We start from the raw sequence: 26,027 nt of genomic DNA, 5'->3' as shown, positions 1-26,027 counted from the left end.
AAGTGATCCACTATCAAAAACTTATTTTAAAAAAGACTTAATAACTATATAATTTAAGAATCAAATGCCCACAACAACCTAACTAAAGCTCACCTTATACTCCTCCTCATTCGAGAAATCTAATCAGTTGTCAAATCTTTATATAATTGTATAACAGATATTTAAATAGAATCATAAGTTTATATAACAAGTATTCTTTACATCCAACTCTTTGATGGACCCAAGGATAATTAATACATAATCCAGAGGAAGCAAGTAACTCTACAACATCTGTAAAATGAATCTCTCTCTGTTTCTGTGTGTGTGGCTCTCTCTCTCTTACACACACACACACACACACACACACACACGGAAAAAAGAAAAAAGAAGAGAAAGAGAGGAGAGAAGGAAGGAAAGAAAGGAGGGGAAAAGAAAAGAAAGAAAAAATTTGAACACAAAATCAGTTAAAATCATAGAAGAAATGAACGAAGAGTTGTAAAAATCATATTTGAAATTATTTAAAAGCCAAAGAAATAGAAATGAGATTAAAACTTGAAAGAAATGACCAGCAGGATGATTTCAGAAAGGCCTGAAGAGACTTATATGAAATCATGCTGAATGAAATGAACGGGACCAGAAGATTATTATATACTTCAACAACAATACAATATGATAATCAATTCTGATGGACGTGGACATCTCTAGCAATGAGATGAACTAAATCAGTACCGATGGAGCAGTAATGAATTGAACCAGCTACACCCAGCAAAAAAAACTCTGGGAAATGACTATGAACCACTACATAAAATTCCCACTCCCTCTTTAATTGTACACTATTTCAAAATCTGATTCTTTTTGTACAGCAAAATAACTGTATAAACATGTATACATAATATTGTATTTAACATATATTGGTCAACCTGCCATCTGGGGAAGAGGGTGGGGGGAAGGAAGGGAAAAAGTGGAACAAAAGGTTTTGCAATTGTAAATGCTGAAAAATTATCCATGCATATATCTTGTAAATAAAAAGCTATAATTTTTAAAAAAAGCCAAAGCCAAGAAGGAGACTATATTTCAAGATATCATTAGAAATAAATCTACTTTAAAGCCTTTTAAAAGTAGAAAATAAAAACTGCTGAATTGTACATGTCCTTTAATATAAGAGTTAACCACATTAGGACTAGATTATAAACATGATCAAAGGAGGAAAGGATAGATAGACAGATAAATATACATAAAATATTTACAGGATCTCTTTTTGTTTTCAATAAATGATTGAAAGAAGATACAGGGAAATACTTGAATAAATAGGGAAATAAAGGTAATGAGATGTTATTATTCTATAGGAAATGATAAAAGAAAAAGAAAAAAGATACTGGGGAAGACTAACGTGAACTGATGCAGAATGAAATAAACATAACTATGTAATTTTAAAAATTGTCCCAAGAAAAATAAGTCTGGCCATTAAAAAAAAAAATAAATCAAGATCCAAATAGTTGATGATGAGGCAAATATCCCCTTCCTGACAGAGAGGTGGACTGAAGACATGTGGAGATTTATTTTTGGATATGACTAATGCATAAACGTTTTTAGTAAGGTTTTGTTTATTCATTTGGGGGAGGGGAGCTGAAATGGTAAAAGGGAGAAAAAATATTAACTGAAGAAAAAATATAATAAAATGTTTAAAAGAAGGTAAAAATGAAAACAGAATCCATGGGGCCCTTCACATAAGATATTAGTAAATCACTTAGTACAGTTTCTGGCAAATAATAAGCACATATACACATACACACACACACACACACACACGCTTAATTCTTAGTAAGCACATTGTGTGATTGTGTGTGTTTGTGTGTGTGTCTATGTGTGTGTTTGTATGTGTGTGTGTGTACATATAGAGAGACAGACAGATATAGGCTTAATTTTTTTCCCCTACCTTACTGAAAACAACCATAAATTGAAAACAACAAAGCCAAAAACTATCACTTACAAAGAAAAAAAATCAAGTGTCAAAGAGTTCCACTTAAGATCACATGAAATTTCAGCTAACAAAAATTTTTTTAAATGAGGAAACCTTGCTCTTAAAAAGCAAGATGATATATGTTTATAACCAAAAAGAAATGGTTCTTCAGCATACAAAAACAAAGATAAAGAAACATAAATGAGCCCTCAGAAGACACTAAATAAAAATGATATACACATCCAGATAGAAAACTAATGAACTTAACAGGACATGTTAAAGCATATTTTATTATCCATTTTTATCCTTCTCTTTTCTTATTTTGGACATCTCTAATGAAGGAACTGATTTTACATGACTATACATACTTTTAATGAGTTTCATTTTTCTTGCATTCTCAATGAGTTAAGAAAGAAGGGAGAGATAAGGAAAAGAATTCAAGATAAAAAATAGAATTTTTTAAAGAAACTTGAATACCAAAAAGATCAAACCAAAATAATTCATTTCCAGTTTTGACTAAACAGTATTGAGAAAAACATAAAACAATCTTCTTAAATGAGTTCAAAAATTGGTCTGTTGTTTGTTTGTTTTTTTTTTAAAGGATAGAATATAGAAGCAAAATTGCAGTGAGACAGAGAAAAATAAAGATCAACTTACTTTATCAAGTTCAGCTTGCAATATGTTCTGAGTGCTTTTGGCTTGTTGTAACTCTTGATTTAGTCTTGTTTTTATCTGAGTGCTTTCCTGGTCCAACATTTGGAAGGTACGTTGCTGATGAGAGAGTTCCTGAAAATAAAAACAACAAAAATAAATAAACAATAGCTGTTGTTCAGAAGAAAATAGAATTTAAAAAAATATATAGATATTTGATCAGTACACTAAAAGAGCTACAGACACCAGGGAGCCAGACTTCCCATCAATTTTATAAGAAAATATAATTAACACTAGTACTGGTTCTGGTAATCAAATTCAGGTCTTTTTAGGTAGGGAATAAACAAGTATTAATACTATATAAATAGTAATCTAGATTCAGAGTAATCTGTCAGTCCACTACCTTAATTCAATTTTCTCTTTTATTTAGAACAGAGTGTATTTAGAACTCCTTTTTGCAGTTCAAATATATGAATATATCTGATATTAACAAAATTAACAATTCTGCTCAAGCAGAATAAAAGACTTAAAATCCATATATGTAGCATTAATATTGAGTAAACTATTCATGAAAATGAGGAAAAAATAGAGAAGCTTATGAAAAGATAATTTTACAGTCATATAATTAACCAAAGAGCAAAGAATATAAGACATTACCTATTGTTTATAATTTAATATGAAATATGCATTTGATTCGATAGTTCTAAAATATAACATTAAAGGTTCCTCTTCCCATGCACATTAAGATCATATAAGATAAAATGAAAGATCACACAGGACAAATTCATTCACAATCCTGACGGGTAACAAGTGAGACACAAAATGAGCAGAATTTGCCCATCAAAGGTTTGTGTTATCAAAAATAATATCCAGGGGCAGCTAGGTGGTGTAGTGGATAGAGCACCAGCCCTGAAGTCAGGAGGACCTGAGTTCGAATATATCCTCAGATATTTACCATGTCTTAGCTGTGTGACCCTGGGCAACTGCCTCAAAAATTTAAAAAAAAAAAAAAATGATATCCAGTGTTAAGTCTAAACAGAATCATTATCAATATGCACTTATCATGGCAGCTGCTGGACAAAGAAGATAAAAATGGAAGAAAAAAAAAAAACCTCATTTTCTCAAGAAGCTTAGAATTTACCAGAGTAAATAATATGTATATGTGATAATTTTTTTAAAAATGCATGTTATACAGGGACAAGAGGAATTGAAGTGGCAATGAAACTGAATTTTGAAGAAAACTAGAGATTTTAAAGTTTATAGGAAGTAATAAATGCATTTCAGATACTGGAGACATTATGTACAAAGGTAAAGATGGGAGATGGAATATCAATGAGGAACAGAAAAGTCAGTTCAGTTGGACTGTATATTATGTGAAAGAAAATATTGTCTATTCATTCAGGAAAAGTAGGCTGGAACTTGATTGTAAAAGGCTTCCAAAAAAGAAGAGAGTTTATGTAGTTTAATTCTCCAGATGTTTCTCTTTCTAAATGACTGTGTTATTAACTGCATCAAGTTCTAAAATACTGCAGATCACATAAGCAACAAGATGGTGAACTAGACACATTCTCAATCCCCACAACTTCATCAATCTCTCAAAATCAGAAATTATGCACCAAAGATAAAATAACTTCAACTGTTTTCATGACCTAGGATACTCAGATTCCCAAAAAAGAAGCAGGGGAGCAACTACAGACTGATGCTCACTGATCGAGTACACTCAACACTGTTTCTGCTCACCTGCTATTGGCACTCAATTGCTACTAGCAGATCCAGTGATATAACACACTTATCTAAAAACCTATCCCTGTACCCAGAAAGCCCTTTTCTTTGTTTCCAGTTTCTTAGAGTCCCCAGATCTGGGATCCTTGGTCCTCAACAGTGGGGCTGCCTATTGTCTTTCAGGAGCCAAAACCTATTTAGGACCTGCAACCTAGAAGTACCAATACTGCCAAGTTTTGAACTTCCAGGGACTAAGAAACAGTGAATGGGATAGGCCACCAAGACAATCCCTGTCTGTGGATGCAGCACTTCACCAAGCCTGAGAAAAGAGCATAGCATTCAGCTGGAGCCAGTTGGACCATCCCAAAAGTCAAGTGGGAAAAGAAAACTCTTGAATTTCCCACTGTAGGAGGAAGTTAAGAAGCTTTGAGATCCAATTCCAAGGAAACCATAAGGAAAAGGCAAGGATTAAGGAACTGAGTAACAAGGAAAATAAGGAGAGGAGGGAAAACAACTGAAAATAGCAAAGAATTAAGGAAGAAGAAATCTCAAAGACATGAACAAAAACAGAAAAATCAACAAGAAAAAAACATAGAAGAAAATAAGGCAGTCAAATCCAGTAAAAAAAAAAAAAAAAAAAAAAAAAAAGTAGATAGAGCACCAGCTCTGAATTTAGGAGGACCAAAGTTCAAATCTGACTAAAAACACTTAATACTTCCTGGCTGTGTGACCCTGGGCAAGTCACTTAATCCCAATAGAAGACTCATAGGCTTTCCAGAAGAACACGACAGACTAAAATACCTTAACACTAAAATGAAGGAAATAACAGAACACTGCCCACAATTTTTGCACACAGAAAATGACATTTTAACTGAAAAAATTTTGCAAGTCTCCAGAAAAAAGACACAGTGGCAAATTCTAAGACTCATAGTGGTTAAATTTAATGATTCAATTCAGAAACAAATTCCACAAGCCATGAGGGAAAAAGAAAATCAAAAACAAATGAAAAGATACTTAAATAATACAATATTACTCCAGAAAAATGAAGCAGAAATGGAATAATTATTCCAAAGAGCATTAAAGTTCAGAGTGGTACCTAAGATGAGCTATCTTATAAATCTGAGTTTAACTATATAAGGTAAAAGATGAATACTCAATAATTTTAAAAAGTTTGAAACATTTTCAGAAAGAAAATCAAGATTATTTGCTTTTAGAACACCCCAAATAATAGAATTGTAGCAGTAACTAAATTGAAGACAGCAACAGAATGACAACAGAAATATGAGTAAGACTTTTTAAAGGTATACAAGGAGACCAGAGTGAAAGAAATCTGGTAGAATTAACAATGAAGAAACAGACAGGAGCACCATGTACAGAACCTAGCAATATCCTGTCTACACATAAATGCTTCTTTTAAAATTAAAAATTGGAAGGGTACATGACAGTGGGAAAGGAAAGCAGGAAGAAAGAGAGGAATGAGCGATGCCCTTGGGTAAAAACAAAACTAGCAAATTGAGAAAGGTAACAATCTCTACAATCTCAAAATGAATACAGCACAGCAGGAAGGAGGTAGGGAAGAAAAAGGAAAGGGGCAAGGGCAGAGGGCCTTATACTGAAGTTGGGAGAGATACCCACCACTGACTGCTCCAACGGATGAAAGGAGATGAGATCTGATACTTCATGAGGCCAAGAGGATTTGAAATGTGAAAAATTTGCTTGTCATAAGAGGGAAAGTGAAATCCCTGGAGGAAACTCACACCTAAAGAAGTAGTAGAGCTTAGACACAGGATGATTTCTAGGGGTGGGGGGGCTAACAAAAAAGGGTATGAGGGTGGACAATGGAGAAGAATCTTATCATGGGACATTGTCCTCTCTGACAACTGCAATAACTGACATTATTCTGAAACTAAGAACAACAGAAAAAGAGAATCCATGGAGTAAGTCCAACAAGACAACGACAAAAAGCACCTAGAGAGCAGAACCTAATATCTTAGAAGATTTGATCCTATAAAAGAATACTGAAAAAAAGAGATACCAAATGATTATAAGGATCATGCAATGGAAAATATGCATCTAAAATTAAAAAAAAAAAAAACACAAAGTGAAGAGTAAAAAATTCTCTTTGGAAAGAACAAAAAATGAAATTAAAAAAACAATGAAAAGGAGTAGCAAAGGGGGAAAAAGAAGGGCAATCTACTTGACCAAGAAGAAAAATCTAGGGAAGACAAAAATCTATAACCAGATAAAAGTAAGACAGAGGTAACAACAAAACTATAAATGGAAAAAGAGCAACCTGGAGAAAAGGGAAGAGACTGCCAGTAGAAAGATGTCACCTTTAAAAAAAAAAAAAAAGTTTAAAGTAAAATATGTAAAGGAACAAAAGGCTGTATTCACAGCATTAAAGGAGGAAAAATCATAATTGGGGGGAAAAAAAATTATAGAGAAAGATGAAGGAAAACTATAAATCTAATTTGACTTTAAATATGAAGAGATTAAACAATCCAACAAAGAGAGAAAAAAAAAAACCCTACACTGCATTGCTTACAAGAAATACATTTACAAAAGCATGCACAAAATAAAATTGAGAGATTGATTAAATTATTTAAATTAATGTTCATTAATAATAGGATAATGTTATCAAGTTTTCTTTTGGTGTTTTACCTTTCCCAGGCTTAAATATTAGAACTCTATTTGTCTCATAAAAAGAATCTGGAAAGTTGCCTTCAGTTTTTGAGAATGATTTGTGAACTATGGGTACTAAATGTTCTTTAAAAGTTTCATAGAATTGTTCTGGGATTCCATCAGGACCATTACCAAAAACAATGTAAATAAAAAGAACTCTACACTAAAATATCAAAAGTAAATATGATAAAATATAAAGATCACATGGGGCTCAAATGAAGAAAAATGAAACAACATTCTGAATCTACCCTTCGTAGAGCTAAGAAAGGTCCACAGGAATTTATACGTTATACTTATTCTAACATTAAACAATTTAGTAAATCATATGGAAAGATTAACAGGATAATTAAAAAATGATAAAAAAGCTGACTAGAATCACAAAACCATTTCTCTGATTATTTTATGACATCAAGTTGATGTCACAACTTTTCACAGAATATCATGCCTTAAAAGTGCCATTGCCAAGGCAGCTAGGTGGATAGAGCACCAGCCCTAAAGTCAGGAAGACCTGAGTTCAAATCTGGCCTCAGACATTTAATACTTCCTAGCTGTGTGCCATGACCACCAAAACCAGAATATATTCCATAGAAACACACAGAATTACAAACTTACCTCCATGCACAAACTCACCAAGAACATTAAATAGCTTGTTCTTTCTTTCTTACCTCCTGATAGTCCTTCTCTTTGTCCTTGATTTTCTGTTCCAAAGCACATCGGGTACTTTCTGCATTCTGTCTTTGGCAACTCAAATCTTCAGAAATTTTTTTCAATTTTTGCTCCAGTGTTGTACACTGACAATAAATAAAAGAATTCACTAAAAGATGAAAACGTTTTTCAACTCAATCAAATAGTGCGTTTTTTTAAATTGGATTTCCTATTCATGGTAATAATAATTTGTCTTGAGATTTAAACTTTACTATTGAGTTTTATAAGATTCAATCTGAATTAAAATAAGACATTTCTCGCTTTATCAAAGTAGACAGTTAAGCAAACTTTTACATAAAACGATTTTATGCAATGTAAATTTGCCCCACAACATAGGGATGAAAGGCAGAAAGAAAAACTCCACCCATTAAGAGAGGGAATTTACACACAATTCAAGGGGTAAGTAGGGCACATGGACAGAGAAGTGGGAGTAAGAAGAGCAGAGGACCAGGAACAGCCATATGAAAATGGGTGACATAGAGAGGTTAGGGAAAGACATGCCATGCCTAGCATATTTTAATTTAGAGCATTTCTTTATGAGTTTTTGTTTAGTTTTGGGGAGATTTGGGGGGAAGGTGTAAGCGGCCAATGAGCACCAAGATGAGGGACAGAAGTGGGAAGAGCAGAGTACTATATAATAAAACTAATATAGGGGTTATTTAGAATGAGAATTTCTTTCAGAATTCTTTATGTAAAATCAAAGTTGCATAATATAAATTTACGTAAAGCAGGAACAGTCTATAGTTAACATAAAAAAAAAAAAAACTGTCATTTTTTAAATCCAAAATCACAAATTTCAATGTCAACTATCAAATCAATATAAACCAAAATAAATAGCATTCTAGTTTAAGGGAATCAAATTACATGTACAATAAGCAAAATGGATTTTTTCAGAGAATCAGAGCATTCCTATTGCAAAGAACATCAGAAAATATAGAAGGCAAAAGTGTCTAAAAGCACTAAAAAGCTTCTTAAGCTGATTTATACAGAGGTTCCTTTCTTTCCTTTTATAATTTTGAGTCTGATATTTTGGCAATAGTCTAATATGGTATAGGGGATTCTTAAAATCAAAATCTCTCACTCTGAAATACTCTTATTTTGGAAGATATTATTAAATGTAAGATATTAATCTTCTATTTAACATTGCTAGTTACTCTTGAGGCTTATTTTAAAAAGTGGACTGCAACAAGACTTTAGAGTTACCTTGTTTAAATAGTACTAGAACAGTTAGTTAGCTTGAGGACAGAAATATTGAGAGAAATATGAAAAGTCAATTTTTGATGATAATCATCTTTACAACTTGTTTCAAAGTATTACAAGATTTCCTAAGTTATAAACACTAGGTCTAGATTCAAGTCAACAATCCCACAAGCTATTAAAGAGGCAAACAAACTGATGCAACTAAAAGTTTATTTTATTTTGTCAAACTAACAAAGCTCTCATTAATGTCTTCATGCTCAAGTATTTTCATCTAAGAAAATAGAAATAATAGTATCTATGCCAATGATGTAAAGGTCCAGACTAAATCAAAAAGTCAACTCTACCTTATCTCACATGCCCATAAAGAATTAAGATATGAAATAATTTTTAAAAGCTAAAAGGCCCCTAACAAAAACGTAAGTTATTAGTCAAAAGAACAGGATCTAAAATTCTTCAAGTAAAAAGATTAACATAGAAATACAAAACCATTCCCTAAAAGAAGAGTTTGTTAAATATTGACAATTTAGTAATTATGGGTTAATACCATTAACAATCTATATGCTAAGGGAGAAAAAAAAAAAAACCTAAAAGACTACAGTTTAACCAAATGAAATGTGCTAAATATCTACAGTTTAGAGAAGTGATAGACTCAGTGTATATACAAGTAATTTTTCTGTTTGTTTTTGGACATAGCCAATATGGGAATTTGTTTCACTTGACTATATATGTTTGTAAAAGGTTACAGCAAGGGAGTTTTTTGTGTATTTTTGTTTTGTCAAGGAGTAGAGAGAGAAATAATTAGGCTATGAAAATCAAATGAAATACAATTTTAAAAAATTAATAGTGTTAAAACAAAAGAAAAACTTTATTTTAAGAATCTGCTGAATAGCCAGGTTATCACCATATATTTCATATATTTACCTATAAATCACAGGTAAGCTGAAAAATAAAAAAGTTACAAAAGTTTTCAATGGCAATATAAAATTCCATCACTCCTCCAGAAATTGGTAAAGGCATGGTAACCAACATGAAAATATGAATTTTTCTAACCTTTAAAAGCTTCCATCTCACAATTCAACACAGGAGTGAAAATTAACTGGGTGCCCTTGGCTCCTTCCACTGGACGCACTTCATCAAGCAAGAAGAAAATCTAAGAAGGGACTGATTTAATAGACTTAGACCTGGAAGGAGCCTTACCTAATTTAATTCAGCTCCCTCATTTTACAGATGAAGAAAATGAGGTCAGAAAAGATAGGTGAATTACCTATAGTTACAGAGAAGGAAATATGAATCTAGGCCTTCTGATTCCAAACAGGTGTTCTATAAAAGAGAGGGACTATAGGCAGACTTCTAAAAGGGATTTAAAATACAACTGAGCACTGACATTCTGAAATTTCAGCTATACAGCACCTGCAGGGATAGCCAGTCACCACAAGTGCCTCCCAGGGTAAGTTTCAAGGCTGTGACATTCAGCTCCTATTCTACTTCCAGGTTTTCTAGCAATCAGAAACAAAGTCCAAAACAGGTGAAAAAACAGAAATAAAAAAGTCGTTTCAAATGACTGTACCTACATCTGAAGATAATGAAAATTTGCAGCTATAACTGGAGATTTCCATCAATAATAATGAAGGTTCAAGGACAAAAATAAAGAAGTCAAGAGACTAAAGTAAAAATTGTTTTGATTTTCAAAGAAAACGAAAGAAAACTGTTTAAACTAAAATTCTCCAAGCTTGACTAAAATTTTGAAAGAGATGGTTTTTGAGTACTTGAAAAAGCAAAAGTCACTAAAAATTAATTTCTATTGTCTTTTTTTTTTTTTAAGTAAAATTTCTTTTTTTTTGTAAATAGGTTTGGTTAAAAATGTCAGGAAAATGGTAGACATAATGTATCTTGATATTTTACAAAATATTTGACAAAAATCACAAGATCCTTGGTGTAAAGACAGAAAACAAAAGTTGAATTCATAGGTAGCTGACAGAGTACCCTAACTATGCTGGGGTTTTTTTTATTTGTTTACTGGTAGGCAGTAGGGCACTATGGTTCTAAAACTTTTTGCAGGACCGAACTCTCCAAACTACTAAGAAGAATATTTTCAGTAAAATCTTTTGTAACAACTTTTAGGAACATACTAATATTGACTATCTTTTTAAATTTAATATCAAAATTTCAAATCACCTTTTTTTCAAAATTTAACAATTAGGCCAAGTTATTTAAAGAGATGTAAGAGATATCATTACCATCAATAACTGCTCTATAACTGGGAAATTATTAGAAAATATAAAGTGACATATAAGATTCTGCATAATCTTTTAGTCTCAAAGTAGATGTTCTATAGGCATTTAAAAAAAAATTCTACAAGTGAATTTATTAACCTCCTGACAGAGGGGACAGTATTTGACCCGTCATCTCCCAATTTCTCTCCCTAATTGTCATGCTTAATTCACTGTTACCACTGTAAAAGTACTTTGGCATCTTCCATGATCTCCAGCCCCTGAAAAGGGAATGTTTTCTTATTCTGATAATAAATGCTGACAGTTATATGGAAAACATTTAAACCAGATGTCCTCCATTTTCCCTTAAATGACTCCCCTTTCCTTTATCCCCTCTTACTTTTACTGAATTATAGCTGTTATTAAAAAACTATTAATTGGCCATTGTACTCTAAGCAGGACTAAAAAATTATAAAAAAAATGAATCTATACCTTAAGAAATTAAGGCTGTCATCAGTCTCAAAACTGATGCAGTTTTCCTTGGCATGCTAATAAATTATTTTCAATTGGGCCTCCAGTTTTTGGTCTATAATCATCAGCCCACCATTGATAAGTATGGCTCTACCAACAGGTCTCACTCCCCTGGATTGTAAAAACTTCCACATATTATATCAACCTGGGATCTTAGAAAAAGTAAATGACAGTCCCTTTTCTCAAGGAGACCTAAAGGAGGCCAGTCATCTTTTCTCTTCTAATACTGCCATCAACCCAGCGGAGATCACATCATCATCACATGGACCACTGCAATTATCTGCTAGTGGTTCTCCCTGCCACAAGCTCTCCCCATTCCAGTGTATCCTCCACTAAGTTGTTGTTGAATGGATTTTCCTAATTCATAGGTCTAATCATGTCACCTCCCTATTTAATAAATTCCAATAGCTCTCTACTACATACAAAATGCTCTATGTGGCATTTGAAGCCTTTCATAAACCATGTCTTTCCCACCCTCTAAGTATTCTTACATCTTATTTACCCCCGATACTCAAGGGATATTGGCCTCCTTGCTATTACTTACAAGTCACTGTCTTCTCACTCTGAATTTTTCCTCACTGAGGAAGTTGGGGTAAAGTGACTTGCCTAAGGCCACACAGCTAGGAAGTGTTAAGTGTCTGAAGCCAGACACTCCTTCTGACTTAAAGGCTGGTGTTCTATCCACTGCACCACCTAGCTGGCCCTTTCACTCAGCATTTGTACTGGCTACAATCCCTATCCAGAATTTTCTCCCCTACTATCTACCTCATGGTTTCTCTGGTTTCAAGTCCCAGATAAAAATCTCATCTTCCTGAAGACTTTCCTAATGTCCTCAATACTAGTACTTTCCTTCTAGTGATCATCGACAACGTATCCGGTGTATTGTTTGGATATTGTCTGCCTCATTAGACTAAGCTCCTTGAGAAAAGGGGCTATCATTTGTCTTTCCTAATATTCTAGGTTAGAATATTATTTGGCAGAGTGTTTAATAAATGTTTTCTGAATAACTCATTAACTTTTATAAGCCCTATTTGGAGAGGTTTTATTTTTAATTCAATTTTTAGCTTTAAATTTGTAGTGCTCAATTTGCAAATGCCTTAATTCTCCATTAGTTATTTTATTAAAAATTTTGGACAAAACTGGACTATTATAGGTATAAATTGGAATTTGAGAATGTGCTAGTCATATTTCTATGTACTTGGGATTTAGGATTTGAAATTAAAATTGGGCTTGTAGATACTTGTTTCATAGCAGGGTGTCAATTACATTGTTGCTTTCTTTATATCTTCTCACCCTACTTAATAAAAGGTACTAATATGTAAATACTTTTATTTTTAAAAATTAGTTGAAACTATTTTGTACATTGTCTACACTGACAGACCCACAACTAATCAACTGTGCAGCATTTATTGGAAAAATGATTGATTTGAGAACGAAAAAGCACAATGTTAGATTTGTAATTATTATCTTCAATGTCTTAAACATCAGAATTGAACATCTATTATCTCTGATAAAGAGGTGTCCCTTCTCCTTCCCAAGTTAAGTCCCTCTACTTGTACTCTCATTCCAATCCAGGAGAGGAAAAAAAAAACTAATAGTTTAAAATTAAGGGCACCCAAAATGTTTGTGGCAGCCCTGTTTGTAGTGGCTAAAAGCTGGAAAATGAATGGATGCCCATCAATTGTAGAATGGTTGAGTAAGTTGTGATATATGAATGTTATGGAATATTATTGTTCTGTAAGAAATGACCAGCAGGATGAATACAGAGAAGTTTGGAGAGACTTACGTGAACTGATGCTAAGTGAAATGAGCAGAACCAGGAGATCATTATATACCTCAACAACGATACTGTATGAGGATGTACTCTGATAGAAGTGGATTTCTTCGACAAAGAGACCTAACTCAGTTTCAATTGATCAAGGATGAACAGAAGCAGCTACACCCAAAGAAAGAACTCTGGGAAATGTATGCAAACTGTTTGTATTTTTGTTTTTCTTCCTGGGTTATTTTTACCTTCTGAATCCAATTCTCCCTGTGCAACAAGAGAATTGTTTGGTTCTGCACACATATATTGTATCTAGGATATACTGTAACCTATTTAACATGTACAGGACTGCTTGTCATCTGGGGGAGGGGGTGGAAGGAGGGAGGGGAAAAATTGGAACAGAAATGAGTGCAAGAGATAATGTTGTAAAAAATTATCTTGGCATGGGTTCTGTCAATAAAAAGTTATTAAATAAAAAATTTTTTTTAAAAAGAATATATTAGGTCATGGTCAAGACCCCAAACGATATTAATAATTTAAAATAGTGAACTAAGAAAATAAATAAATAAAAATAGAATAAATAAAATAAAATAAAGGGCACCAACACTAAATAAGACCTTACCACTTACATCCTCTGATCATTCCCTCTCTCATCTTACATAGCTAACATTTATACCCTGCTTTAAGGTTTGTAAAGAACTTTATAATTATCTCAGTCCATCTTAATGATTCTGTAAGTGCTTTTATTATACCCATTTTCTAGATAAGGAAATCAAGGTAGAAGTAAAGAGTTACCCAGTGTCACAGAACTAGTCAGTCACTAAGGCTACATGTGAACTCAAATCATTCTGATACCAAGTTCAGTACTATGAGTAATGGATAATCTAACTGCCCTGCCATCTTCACTATCTCCCTATATATAGGATTCATCATTAATAACAAATCTGTTAGCTCCCATATTTTTAAAATGACTCTATCATGCCCTGAAAAACTGTCATATATCACTCTTTTTATTCTATATACTAATTTCATCACCTTCTTCTCAACTTTCTATAATCTTGCTTCAATAAAACCTCTTTATCCACTATTGAAATTATCTCTCAAAGTTTACCAATCACTCCTTAATGTTAAAACAACTGGTGTTTTTGCAAATTGATATCTACGCTTGAGATTTATTCAGCTTTTCTACTTAGTACTATCACTATTCCCACTCATAATCCTTCTACCATTAGAGATCTGAGTTCAAAATTCTGCCTATAACATTTATTTAAGTGATCTCAGGAAAGAAAGTAACTTACCTCTGTGTTTTCTCATTTACTGTTTCCCTCATTCCTAAAATGTGATGAGACTAGCTGGCCTCTAAGGTCTATTTCTGCTTTGTATCTATAATAATCTGTTCTTCTCAATTATATTCTCAATCTTGGTCTTCTATTCTTCTCAGTCTCTGGTGAAAGCATCCACTTCTGTTGTGTTATTTATACAAATAACTTCCAAATCTATATAGCTAGCCCTATTCTCTCTCCTAAGCACCAATACCATGCCAACTCAATGCTAGACATCTCACTAAGACTTCAAATTAAACATGTCTAAAACAGATTGGAAATTCTCTACCCTAGCTCCAAATCTGGTCCTCCAAATAATCATTTTAGGTTCCTAATTTAAGTTCCTATTTTCTGTTATAGATATTATCATCACCCTCAAGTTAGTCAATATCCTAACCTCAGTCATCATCGATTCTATTATCTCTCACCTACTTCCCATCAGTCAAGTCTTCCATTGCCTTAGCACAGAAATATAGAGGTGGAAAAAAATTCTTAAAATATTGAGTCCAACCCATATTTAAACAAAAATCCCCTTTCCAACCTCACAAAAACGTATTCATTCATCCTTTACTGAAAACTTTTGGAATCTATTACCTCCAGAGTTCTAATTGTGAAGATTCCACCTAACATTTAAATGAAAAGACGCTACAAAATTGTCAAACACTGTAGATAAGAAAATATTCTTATCTAGCATCAAGAAAAACTAGCTTAATTCCTCTTCTAAGTGATAAACTTTCAACTAATACAAGATACCTCTCATATTTCCTTCTCCAGAGTAAACATTCCTAATTTCTTCAATCAATCCTTTTATGACATTATCTCAAGGCCCTCTAATTACGGTGAATCTTCCTGTGGAAGCTCAACATTAAAATCAAAATTAACAAAATAAAAATTCATTTATTAAGGGCAAAAGTCACTAGACATAATCAAGAAATAAGAATATTAAAGAAGAATTGAGTGAGAAGGTGGAGACTTCATGGTTTCCTTCTAACTCTAAGATTTTATGATTTCAATTGAACACTAGAAGATGAGCTGAGCAATTTAATTTCATTTAGGTCTAAAAGTTATATTTTCATATATCCTAAAAGCTTTCCTATAATTTGCTTTATTAAGTGTTATTACTAACATTTACTAAGTGTCTCTTGTCATATAATACTTTTGCAGGAGAATGATTAGTTGAATGGAAATTTTAAAATAAAATCCCCCAGAAGTACCTTGGCTGTTGCCTGATCAAATTGTGTGGTTAATCTCATCAGTTCATCCCTGGTTTTGTTCAAAACTTTCTCTTTTTCCACTAACTCCAATTTTGTTTTCTCTAGATGAAGCTGTGTTTCTTGCCATTTATTCATGTGTCCTTTTATGTCTTTTTCTTGTCCTTGCAGTCGATGCTCCAGTTCATTAACTTTGAACCTTAACTCTTAAATCACAAAACACACACACACACACACAACCACAAACAAAACAAAAACAAAAAAAAAGCACACTGAAAATTTTAGATTAACAATACACTTTTCACTTTAACTTTACAACTAGGGAATATGCAGCAACAGCACTACTAATCCAATCACCCAAAGAGAGCAAAGAAAAATTAAAAGGAATTTATATGTACAAAAATATTTATAATAACTTTTTGTGGTGACAAAGAACTAGAAATAAAGACAGTGCCCATCAAATGGAGAAAGGTTGCACAAATTATGGTAAATAAGTGTAATAGAATAACATTATGCCATAATAAATTATTAAAAAGACAGTTTCCAAAGAACTTGGAAAGATTTATATGAATGCAATGTGATGAATAAATATAATAAGAACAGTTTATACAAAAACAAAAACACTGCAAAAACAAAAACAAATGTTAAAGACTTAGGAACTCATTAATGCCAATCACAATTACACAGTCCAATGATGAAGTATCCAATCCAAATGTTTTAAAGACATGGTGGACTCAAGAATCAAAATGAAATATTTACTTTTGTATACAGCCAAATATGCTGGACTGTGCATATTTGTTTCAAGAATTTTTTTTGCTCTTTTTTTTAAATGGAGTAATAGTAGATGAGAGGAAGAGAAAATGTTTGTTACCTGAAAAAAAAAAAAAAATTATATATATATATATATATATATATATATATATGTTTATATATATATTAAAAGTTCAAAAAAAATCTTTAAGCTCACTAAAGTAATAACAAGATACACTGTTGAGTGCCAATTTTACTAACTAGATGACAGAGGAGATCTGAAGTCTTTTATTAACAACTGGGAGAAAATTACTTCATTCTGTGTGTTTCTTCATATATGAAGTGAAAGAAATGTTATTCCTAATATTTATTTCTAAGACCATTCTACAACTTGAAACTTTTTAATACTTTTAGTAAAAGTTCTAGAATAACTTCTTAAAATTTTCTAAGAATCATATTGCAATTTAAACTTTAAAAAATTTATTAATTACCTTGGTTCTGGGCTTTTATCTGATCCAGCAGGTGAGGATCACTAGGGTTCTCATGGAAACTACAATTAGTATCTTGCCAACTTGGCATCCTATTAGGTGTTGTTTCCTGTTCCCATGGAACATGTAAGGCAGTAAAACCTCTCCTAAAGGGAGTTTCTTGTGCATTAGCTGAATGACGAGTAGGTGTCTTTTCTTGTTGCCATGGGAATACTGATGAAGAAGATTGATGCCGAGCAATTTCCCTGTGACTCATGTTGTTTGGGGGAACTGTCTTACTTGCTTTCTGTGAAAAGATAATAAAATAACTAAAGACTTTTTTAAAAATGTCTCCAAAAAAAGAATCTGTATGTACAAAAATATTTATAGCAACTCTTTTGTCAGGGCAAAGAACTGGAAATTGAGGGGATGCCCTTCAATTGGGAAATGGATAAATAAATTATGGTATGAGATGATGATGGAATATTATTAGACTTTAAGAAATGATGAGCAGGATGCTCTCAGAAAAACCTGGAAAGACTTACATATATTGAACCCAAATGAAATGTACTGTGCATAATCACGTTGTGGGATGATCAGTTACAAATGACTTTGCTATTCACAGCAATATAATGATGCAAGATTACTCTGAAGGACTTGTGATAAAAACTTATGATATCCAAAGAAAGAATTGATTGCATCTGAATATAAACTGAAGCACATTTTTTAAACTTTTTTTCTCTTGAGGACTTTTTTGGGGAGGGCAAGAAGACCTATGTTTTCTTTTGTAACATGACTTTCATGGAAATACTTTTATAACTTCACATGCATCTTCTTCAAGGGCAGGGGTAGGGGGAGAGAGAATCTAGAACTCAATTTTAAAAACGAAAAAATTTTTTACATGTAACTGGAAAACAAAAATATTAAAACATGAACAAAAAAGAAAATAAAAAGAGGCAAAAGAAAAACAAAAAAATAATAATATAGTCACCAAATTTAAGACTGTTTATTTTTACATAAAGATCACAATCACATATATTCAAATTCCTAAAACAACTAGGTTTAAATTACCATTAAGAACCAGAAATATCAACATCTATTTTCTTTTCTACAAACATATGTGTTGCCACATTTAACATATATTGGATTACTTGCTGTCTAGGGGAGGAAAGGGGATGGGAAAAAAAAGAGGGAGAAAAAATTTAGAACACAAGGTTTTGCAAGGATGCATGCTGAAAACTATATATTTTAAAAATAAAAAGCTATTATTAAAAAAATATATATATGTATTTCAGCATTTCAAAATTTGGGAGAGAAACATCTCCAAGGCACAAATCTACAACATTAAGTTACAACCAATCAGACCAAGGTATAAAGCACAAGGAACTTATCAAACAACTTACTTTTCAAAAATACACACAGAAAGATGGGAGGAAAAGAAATAACAGGAACACAACAAACAAAAGATCACAGTCTTGTTAATAAGTAGGATTAATCAAAGTTTATTATATAGGTGGTGGAAAATCATTACTTTTGGAAGTAAGTCTCTAGGCAGTAAAGGCACACTGGTCTATTTATATAATTATATACACATATACTACATCATAACTATAAAGTGAGGCCTCTTTGAGACTTCAAAAGTAACCAGAAGGAATGGATCAAAAACACTCATCACACCAAGGTGCACAATACTGGCAAATGAGAGATTTGGAAGAGAGCTGCCAAAGATAATATAAGGAAGATATACATGGAAATAAGAGACATATTCACTTTTACACGAGATATGGTTCTCAGCCTATATTGGAAAAAGATGGACAATATTTTTATATCCGGTTATCTTGGAGCAAACCTGGCTCTGGGATTTGGCTACGTTGGCCATTACAAAGGCTCACTTTGTCAGTTTAAAACAGACAAACAGTAATAGATTTGGCCCCCTTAATTTCATCTGTCTGCATTATAGTTTGATTTAGGATACGATATAAGAGATATAACAAATTTTTTCCTTCATTAAGCAGATTAACTAGATGAAGGTGAAAGTTTGAGACTTATGCCCTTGAAACAGGCACATTGCTGCTGTGTCCTCAGACTCTCCACTGCCCAGTCTGGGGCACTATGAGCCTTGTAGTGCTCATGTTTCCATACTTGCAGACCCATTCTGATGCCCTAGAGCTATCTTGATGCCATGTTGCCTGGCTTAACCCTCCTCCTCACTCACAACTGCAGCTCCAGTCATGGAGACTTGGGCTCATGTCAGGCAAAAGTCCCCAGGCTAACTGATCAATTATTCTCTGGCTCCACTCAAGCCACAACACTGATTCTTAGCCAGAACTTGTCTATGTGCGATTCCCCCCTAATACAACCTCCTGGAAGGTGAGGCCTACCATGTTTTTTTGTATTTGCATCCCCAGAATTCAATAAGCTGCTTAGTGCTCTGTTAGCAGTTATTAATAAATGTTTTTCATTCTTTAATTCATACATGCAAGAGACTAAATATGGCACCTGGTTGTCAGTGTCAGAACTGATAAAACTCAGAATGAGCTGAAGGCGACAATGAAAATTTCAGTCAATAAAAAACTGTTAGTAGGGGCAACCAGGTGGGGCAGTGGATAGAGCACCAGTCCAGAAGTCAAGAAGACCCGAGTTCAAATCTGGCCTCAGACACTTAACACTTCCTAGCTGTGTGACCCTGGGCAAGTTACTTAACCCCAATTGCCTCAGCAAAAAAAAAAAAAAAAAAAAGATTAAGAAAAAGAAACTGTTAGCTACAGTAAGAGGGGGAAAAAAAAGACACCCAGCAGAAAGGGGAGGCTCGTTGTTTGTAGAAAAGAAAACATGAAAGGAAGAACTAAAAATGATCAATTTTAAATTTTCATTCTCTTTTTTTCTCTGCCAAGTAAAATGGTCATGCACTAGAAAAGACAGAATGGAAATGGCTAATAAGGCATCTTGGCACCCAAGATAAGTGAGAACATTTAGTTACCCTTGATAAATTCAATTTCTCTGACTCATATGAACTACATATTCTGGTATTTAAAAAAAAAAAACTGATAGAGATATATGTGACTATTAAGCCACTATTGCTGATATTGGAAGGATCATGAAAAATAAGGTACTACATAATTTAAAGAGGACAGAATACCAACCTGAGAAAAACAGAGACAAACAGAGAGAGAAAGAAAGAATCTGTAATTCTAAAGCAACCTAAAATTTTCAATTTTCAATCTATGCTTCAGGAACTTGTTTTGTTTTCTAAATTTTTTAATAACTGTATTTGGGATTTTCTTGCTTTTCTTGTAATTCCATATTTTTTTTTTGCATTAAAAAAAATTATGCTAAAAAGTCTACAGGCTTCATCATCAAACTGCCAAAGGAATTAAAGACAAAACATGTTAAAGAATCTCTGTAGTATAAAGGATTGTGAGCTTGACTTTCTCCCAAGGAAATTCTATAAGGAATCAATAGAGATGGTTGGTGAACATCTAGAAAAGAGACAATTACAAAGAACCATATGTCATCAAGAACATATTCTGCCAGACTAATGTGTTGCCTCTTTTAATAGAATTACAGAAGGAATTAGAAGAATGCTACAGATATATTTCACCTCAGTTTTTTGAAAGCTTTTGATGGTTTTCATGCCATTCTTATGTAAAACATGAGAGATGATAATACAATTGACCAAATTTAGAATTACCAAGTACTAGTCACTAATGATTCAATGTCAATTTGGCAGGATTGGAATGCCAAATGGAATTCTTCCTCGGAATATACTTCAATAATCTATGCTTGGTGCTATTATGCTTAAGAATTGTATCAAAGAATTAGATAGAAGGGCAGACAGTATCCTCATCATATCTGGAAACTGTTTAAAACTGGTCTTTCTTATACTTGGCGGTTAAAAAAAAAAGAAACTTCACAAATATGAAATGTAGAAGGCATTGTAAGAAAGTAATATTCCTGAAATAAATTGTAAGGAACTTTTTCTACAAATAATAAAACATGTGAAGGAATTGGCTCATGTTAACAAATTAAATCAAGTGAGATCTTGGTCTTCCCAATCATCTTTTCATTTGTTAACATCTCACTCTCTAGAAAAATAGTTGCATATATGTCTATTAAACCAAATTATGGAAGGCTTTTTGTGCTTCCATTAGGATTTATACATGGAGGTGAAGAAAAGTAGCCACTCCATTTATCACCCTTTGTTACAGGTCAATTCTCCAAGATCCTCCACAGCTGTGGATCATAACATGTGAAGGAGTTGCAGAGCAGCCTTTGCTGACACAGATGTTGCGGACTGGGAATGAGATAAATTGGAGGCAGAGGGAAGAAATAGGAGAGAAATCAAGCAATGCAACAATCTTTCAGTCAGAGAACAGCAACTGCCTCTCAGTCTCCTTATATCATCCTCTCACAAGACGATATCCATTCTGCAGGTCTGGGTTGGATTTCCAGCAGATACTGTCAGGTGGCTCCCATGTATTCCAACAGTTTCTATGTATTGCAACAACTCTTAACTTATTTTGCACATGTCTACTAAATTCCTTTTTTTTTTAAATGTAAAATAATGCAGACTACTAAAGCAATTAACTTACATTCCTAAGTTAATGAAAACATGTCAATAATTGGGGGGAAAAATAAATTCTAATCTTATAACAAACTATAACAAAATAAGCTTTTGCGTATACATTTCAAACAATAAACTTACTTTAATTTGTAAAGCTTTAACCTCTTCCTCTAACCTTTTTCGTTCTTCAACTTCTTTACTATATTTTTCTTGTAATTCTTCATACCTGGAAGCTAAAATCAGACATGAAGGACAACAAATTTCAGGTAAAGAATTTCAGCTTAACAAAGTAAAATCCACAAAGTATCCATCCCAATACTTAAGAATCTGAATATTAACATTTCAAATTCCAAATGAAAACAAAATGATTTTTATCATAATAAGAGAACATATTACTTAACAGAAGTTAAAAATATATGTAGAATGAAAAATATTAAGTACACAGGTTTCAGCAAAATTTCTTAAGGGTTATAAACACATACACAAAAATCAAAATTTCTTTTGAAGACTTGAAAAATTAAAGGTCAGATCTGAATTAATTTCATAACAAGATCTTGGAGCATATCTTTTAAAAAGTTTTATTTAGTCTTAGCCATTTACATCCAACAAGTTAAAAACTAATGTAAAATGTGAAAACGTGCTTTTCAAGATTATATTGCCAATTACTATAGTTAGAGCAAATACTGGAATTGGGATACCAAAAATTCCTATTCAAGGAATATCCAATTACATTTTCACAAAACTTGTTCATCCTAGAAAGACAACTTGGAATTGGAAAAATAGAGATCTAGTCTTTTTAAAACTGAAGGTTTTTTCATTAAACTTTGAAATTAAGTTACTAAAGGACCCAACTCCTAAGACTTCAACATCAATGTTTTCACATCCTTTTTTCCAGGGAGAAGATTTGAAGTATAAAGAGCATAACAGAAGCAGCTGGTGGTGCAGTAGTTGAAGTATTGAAGCCTAGAGACAGAAGAATTGAGTTTGCCTCATTTACTGTATGACCCTGAACAAATCATTTACTGTTTGCCTCATTTTACTCAACTATAAAATCAAGATAATAATAGCACCTACCTAGGGTTGTTGTGAGGATCAAATGAGATAATAATTGTAAAAGCTACTTAACCCAGTGCCTGGCACATAGAAAAAATTTAGATTTATTCCTTTCCCCTAAATTACCTTAAATTGATAAACTATCATCTTCTGTGTAACTTACGGACAGAGATGCTTAAAAGTGTGAGATTGTATACTTCTGATAAATGCTTGTGAGGACAGATTTTTACAAAGCAGCTGTTTGTAAAAACCCTTATTATAGATGAGAAATGATTTTTGGAAGGAGGATAGTTTTATTGTTGTTATGGGAATAGGTCTCTAAAACACCTGCCTGCTATAGTTTGGAAAAATTCCTCTTGTATTGAGCACAGAAAAACATTCAAAGTAATCAGCAAATCAACAATTTCTAGGCTAAAAGGAAATTGTAGTGAAATAACATTTCTCAAAATGTTGCCGGAAATGACATTTTGTTATTGCTGTGTATGTGGTATTGTAAAATTATAGGAACACTAGATTGACACTTAGGAGAAAGGGAGTCAAAAGGATGAGAAATGTGTTCCATAATTCAAACTGTGCAGAGAGAAGTGTTTAGAGATAAACATTTTACCTCTGTCTTAGCCCAGTTATTATCTCTAAAAACTGGGCTAAGACAGATATGAAATGTTTTATAGAAACCAGCTAATGTCTTATCTTTCCCAATTATTCAAATAAACTAAAAAATCATATGGCTTAGAGATACTCTGATCCCAAAAAATAATAAAGATCACCAGCTTAAATCTGGAAAATAACAGAAGCTAGAATGGGGCCTTGGAAGTGAATTAAAGGCTGGCTACTTTTCTAAAAAGGAATAGAGTAGCTGAACATAGTTAGATAATAGATAGGAGCAAGAGCAGGATAACTTTGACAATCAAGGTTCTTCATCCTGTTAAACAAATTAAATTTTTTCCACCATTTTCCTTTAGTTTAATTCAAAAATCATGATGTATCATGCTTTTACTCAATACTATATTTATATGGTACTGTGTGTATGTGTATCTACACACACACACACACACATATATATATGTATGTATGTGAATATGTATGTATGTATATACTAAACCCCAGGAATAAAAAGATAACCAAAATAACTCAAAGGAAAAAAAAATTGTGTGTTCATGTATGGTTCAGGTGGGGAAAATGTGAGATTTCTGGAGGCCAGACAGAAAAGAAGAAAAAGATACGGGGAGGCAGGTGGGAGGGAGGAACTCTCAAACTAGACACATGCACAATCTCAGTTCTCTCTCTGTCCCTCTAGTATACACGGATGCAGATACTAAGAGAGGTAGCTGAGGTTCCAGCAACTCTAAGTTATTATGGGAAAAAATTAAGGAAAGAAAACCTCAAATAGGATTGTATGCTGGAATTCTAGTACATTACTCATAGTACTCATACTCTCCCCTATGTCTAAGGTCCTTGCACTAAGCTCTTACAACCCAAGTACCAAATCCATACCACTTTGACTTGATTGTACAGGAGGAGCAGAACTCTTCTGTGGTGTACTGTTTAGTGTTGAGACATCTCCTGGCAACACTGCCAATTGGTTTCTCTCAAGTTCAGATTTATATCTGTAAAAAAAAAAAATTTTTTCAAACGTTCCCCAATTATAGAAAATAGAAGAGAAATTACAGAAATTATATATTTCTAATTACCCATAAATCAGCTGGAAAACTGAAACCTGCTAAAAAAAACTGATATTACATATGATATTTGACTATTACCAAGTACAAAATGAAAATACCAATATAATGTCCTACTTTTTTTGTTATTTATAAAACAAACAGAACTACTTCATATTTATAAGAACATGGAAAAAAAAGAAAAGAAAAATATGAATATTATAGTTAGGCAATTCAGTGGCTAGAAGACTGGGCCTGGAGTAAGAAAGACTGTCTTAGTGAACTCAAATTTTACTCAAACACTTATTACCTATATTACCTATATGACCCATATATTATCTATATGATCAAGATTAAGTGATCTTAATCTTGTTTGCCTCAGTCTCCTTCAACTGTAAAATAAGCTAGAGAAGGAAATGGCAAACGACTTCAATTTCTTTGTCAAGAAAATGATACATGGGGTGACTAAGAGTTGCACAAGATTAAACAACAAAATTAACCTATAAGAATAGAAGCCTCTTCATTCTCAAAAAGCCAGTTAGTACTATGATACCCAAGCAATTAAATCCATTGATTCACATTCATAAGTACCTACTATCAATGTACCAGGCACCCAGGAATACAAAAACAGAAAACAATCTCTACTGTCAAAGAGAGAAAACAATAAAGTAACTTGAGACCAATATAAACCTATTAACGAATGGATAATATCAAGTTTCCACCTCAGATCTAGCCCATAGTTTAATTTTATCTAATATTAGTTCCTGACACTACAGACAGAAAATAACTGATAATTTTTACTATTGTTACTATTTTCCTAATAAAGGCTCCACATTTGGCCCATGTCAGACAACGGGCTGAATAGAAAATAGAAATGAATGGGAAGGAGAATTACTGGGAAACGGGGCAAATTAACATTTGGCACAGATATTCTTAGAATAGCATTGGCATCTTTGCAAAGAAAAGTAAAGGCCAAAATAACATTCCCCTACTACTTCCATACCTTAGACTGAAAAAAGGGGACTTTCAAAGATACAAATTGTCTCTAGTCACCACATTATCTGAAACTGACCCCAACCCAAGCATATTGTTAATCAGATGGCTATCACAGTACTATCTGAATGGTAGTCTCGAAGGTAGGAAGATAAGTTTCTGAATCTTCTGAAACTTCTAATAAGTTTCTAGATACACATGAGACCCTGTGCACCTCTCACTGCCTGTTTCCTCATTTGTTTAAAAATAAAAATAAAAATAAAAAAGGATGTAACATTCCTACCTATCTCATGAAATATTTTTAAAGTATTTGCAACCCTTAAGATTTTACTGAAATTTTAGATATTATTTATCATAATACATCCAAATGTGTATGCTTCAGATAAATTATAGAAGATTATATGACTGCTAGAATGCTATTCAAAACAGCTTTGAAACTCTTTGAGAAACTGCTTTCAGAATGAATAATGATCTAATTTGAATCCTCCAAAGGTACACATATAATCCATTTGTGCCTTCTCATCTTGGGCAAATTTTGACCCTTTCAGTCAGCACAGATCCTCTTTGATCACTTGACTGCTTACCAGCCTTAGTTCCAAAATAC

At 32.8% G+C, this 26,027-nt stretch overlaps 1 protein-coding gene across 2 annotated transcripts in view; it reads right to left on the bottom strand.

Annotated features, from left to right (window-relative positions):
* Positions 1-26,027, bottom strand: part of CENPF (centromere protein F) — a 75,976-nt gene that overhangs the window by 37,926 nt on the left and 12,023 nt on the right. For both annotated transcript variants that reach the window (XM_023501964.2, XM_023501965.2), the window contains 6 exons: positions 24,267-24,379; positions 21,861-21,952; positions 17,180-17,462; positions 15,942-16,144; positions 7,660-7,785; positions 2,597-2,725 (listed from right to left, as the gene is read on the bottom strand). In XM_023501964.2, the coding sequence (XP_023357732.2) occupies positions 2,597-2,725; positions 7,660-7,785; positions 15,942-16,144; positions 17,180-17,462; positions 21,861-21,952; positions 24,267-24,379 (946 nt within the window). The remainder of the gene's footprint in view (positions 1-2,596; positions 2,726-7,659; positions 7,786-15,941; positions 16,145-17,179; positions 17,463-21,860; positions 21,953-24,266; positions 24,380-26,027) is intronic.

The sequence above is a fragment of the Sarcophilus harrisii genome, chromosome 4 (genome assembly GCF_902635505.1).
Source record: "Sarcophilus harrisii chromosome 4, mSarHar1.11, whole genome shotgun sequence".
Taxonomy (NCBI): Eukaryota; Metazoa; Chordata; class Mammalia; order Dasyuromorphia; family Dasyuridae; genus Sarcophilus; species Sarcophilus harrisii.
Note: the sequence above shows the minus strand (reverse complement) of the source record. Positions and strands in the feature narration are given on the sequence as shown.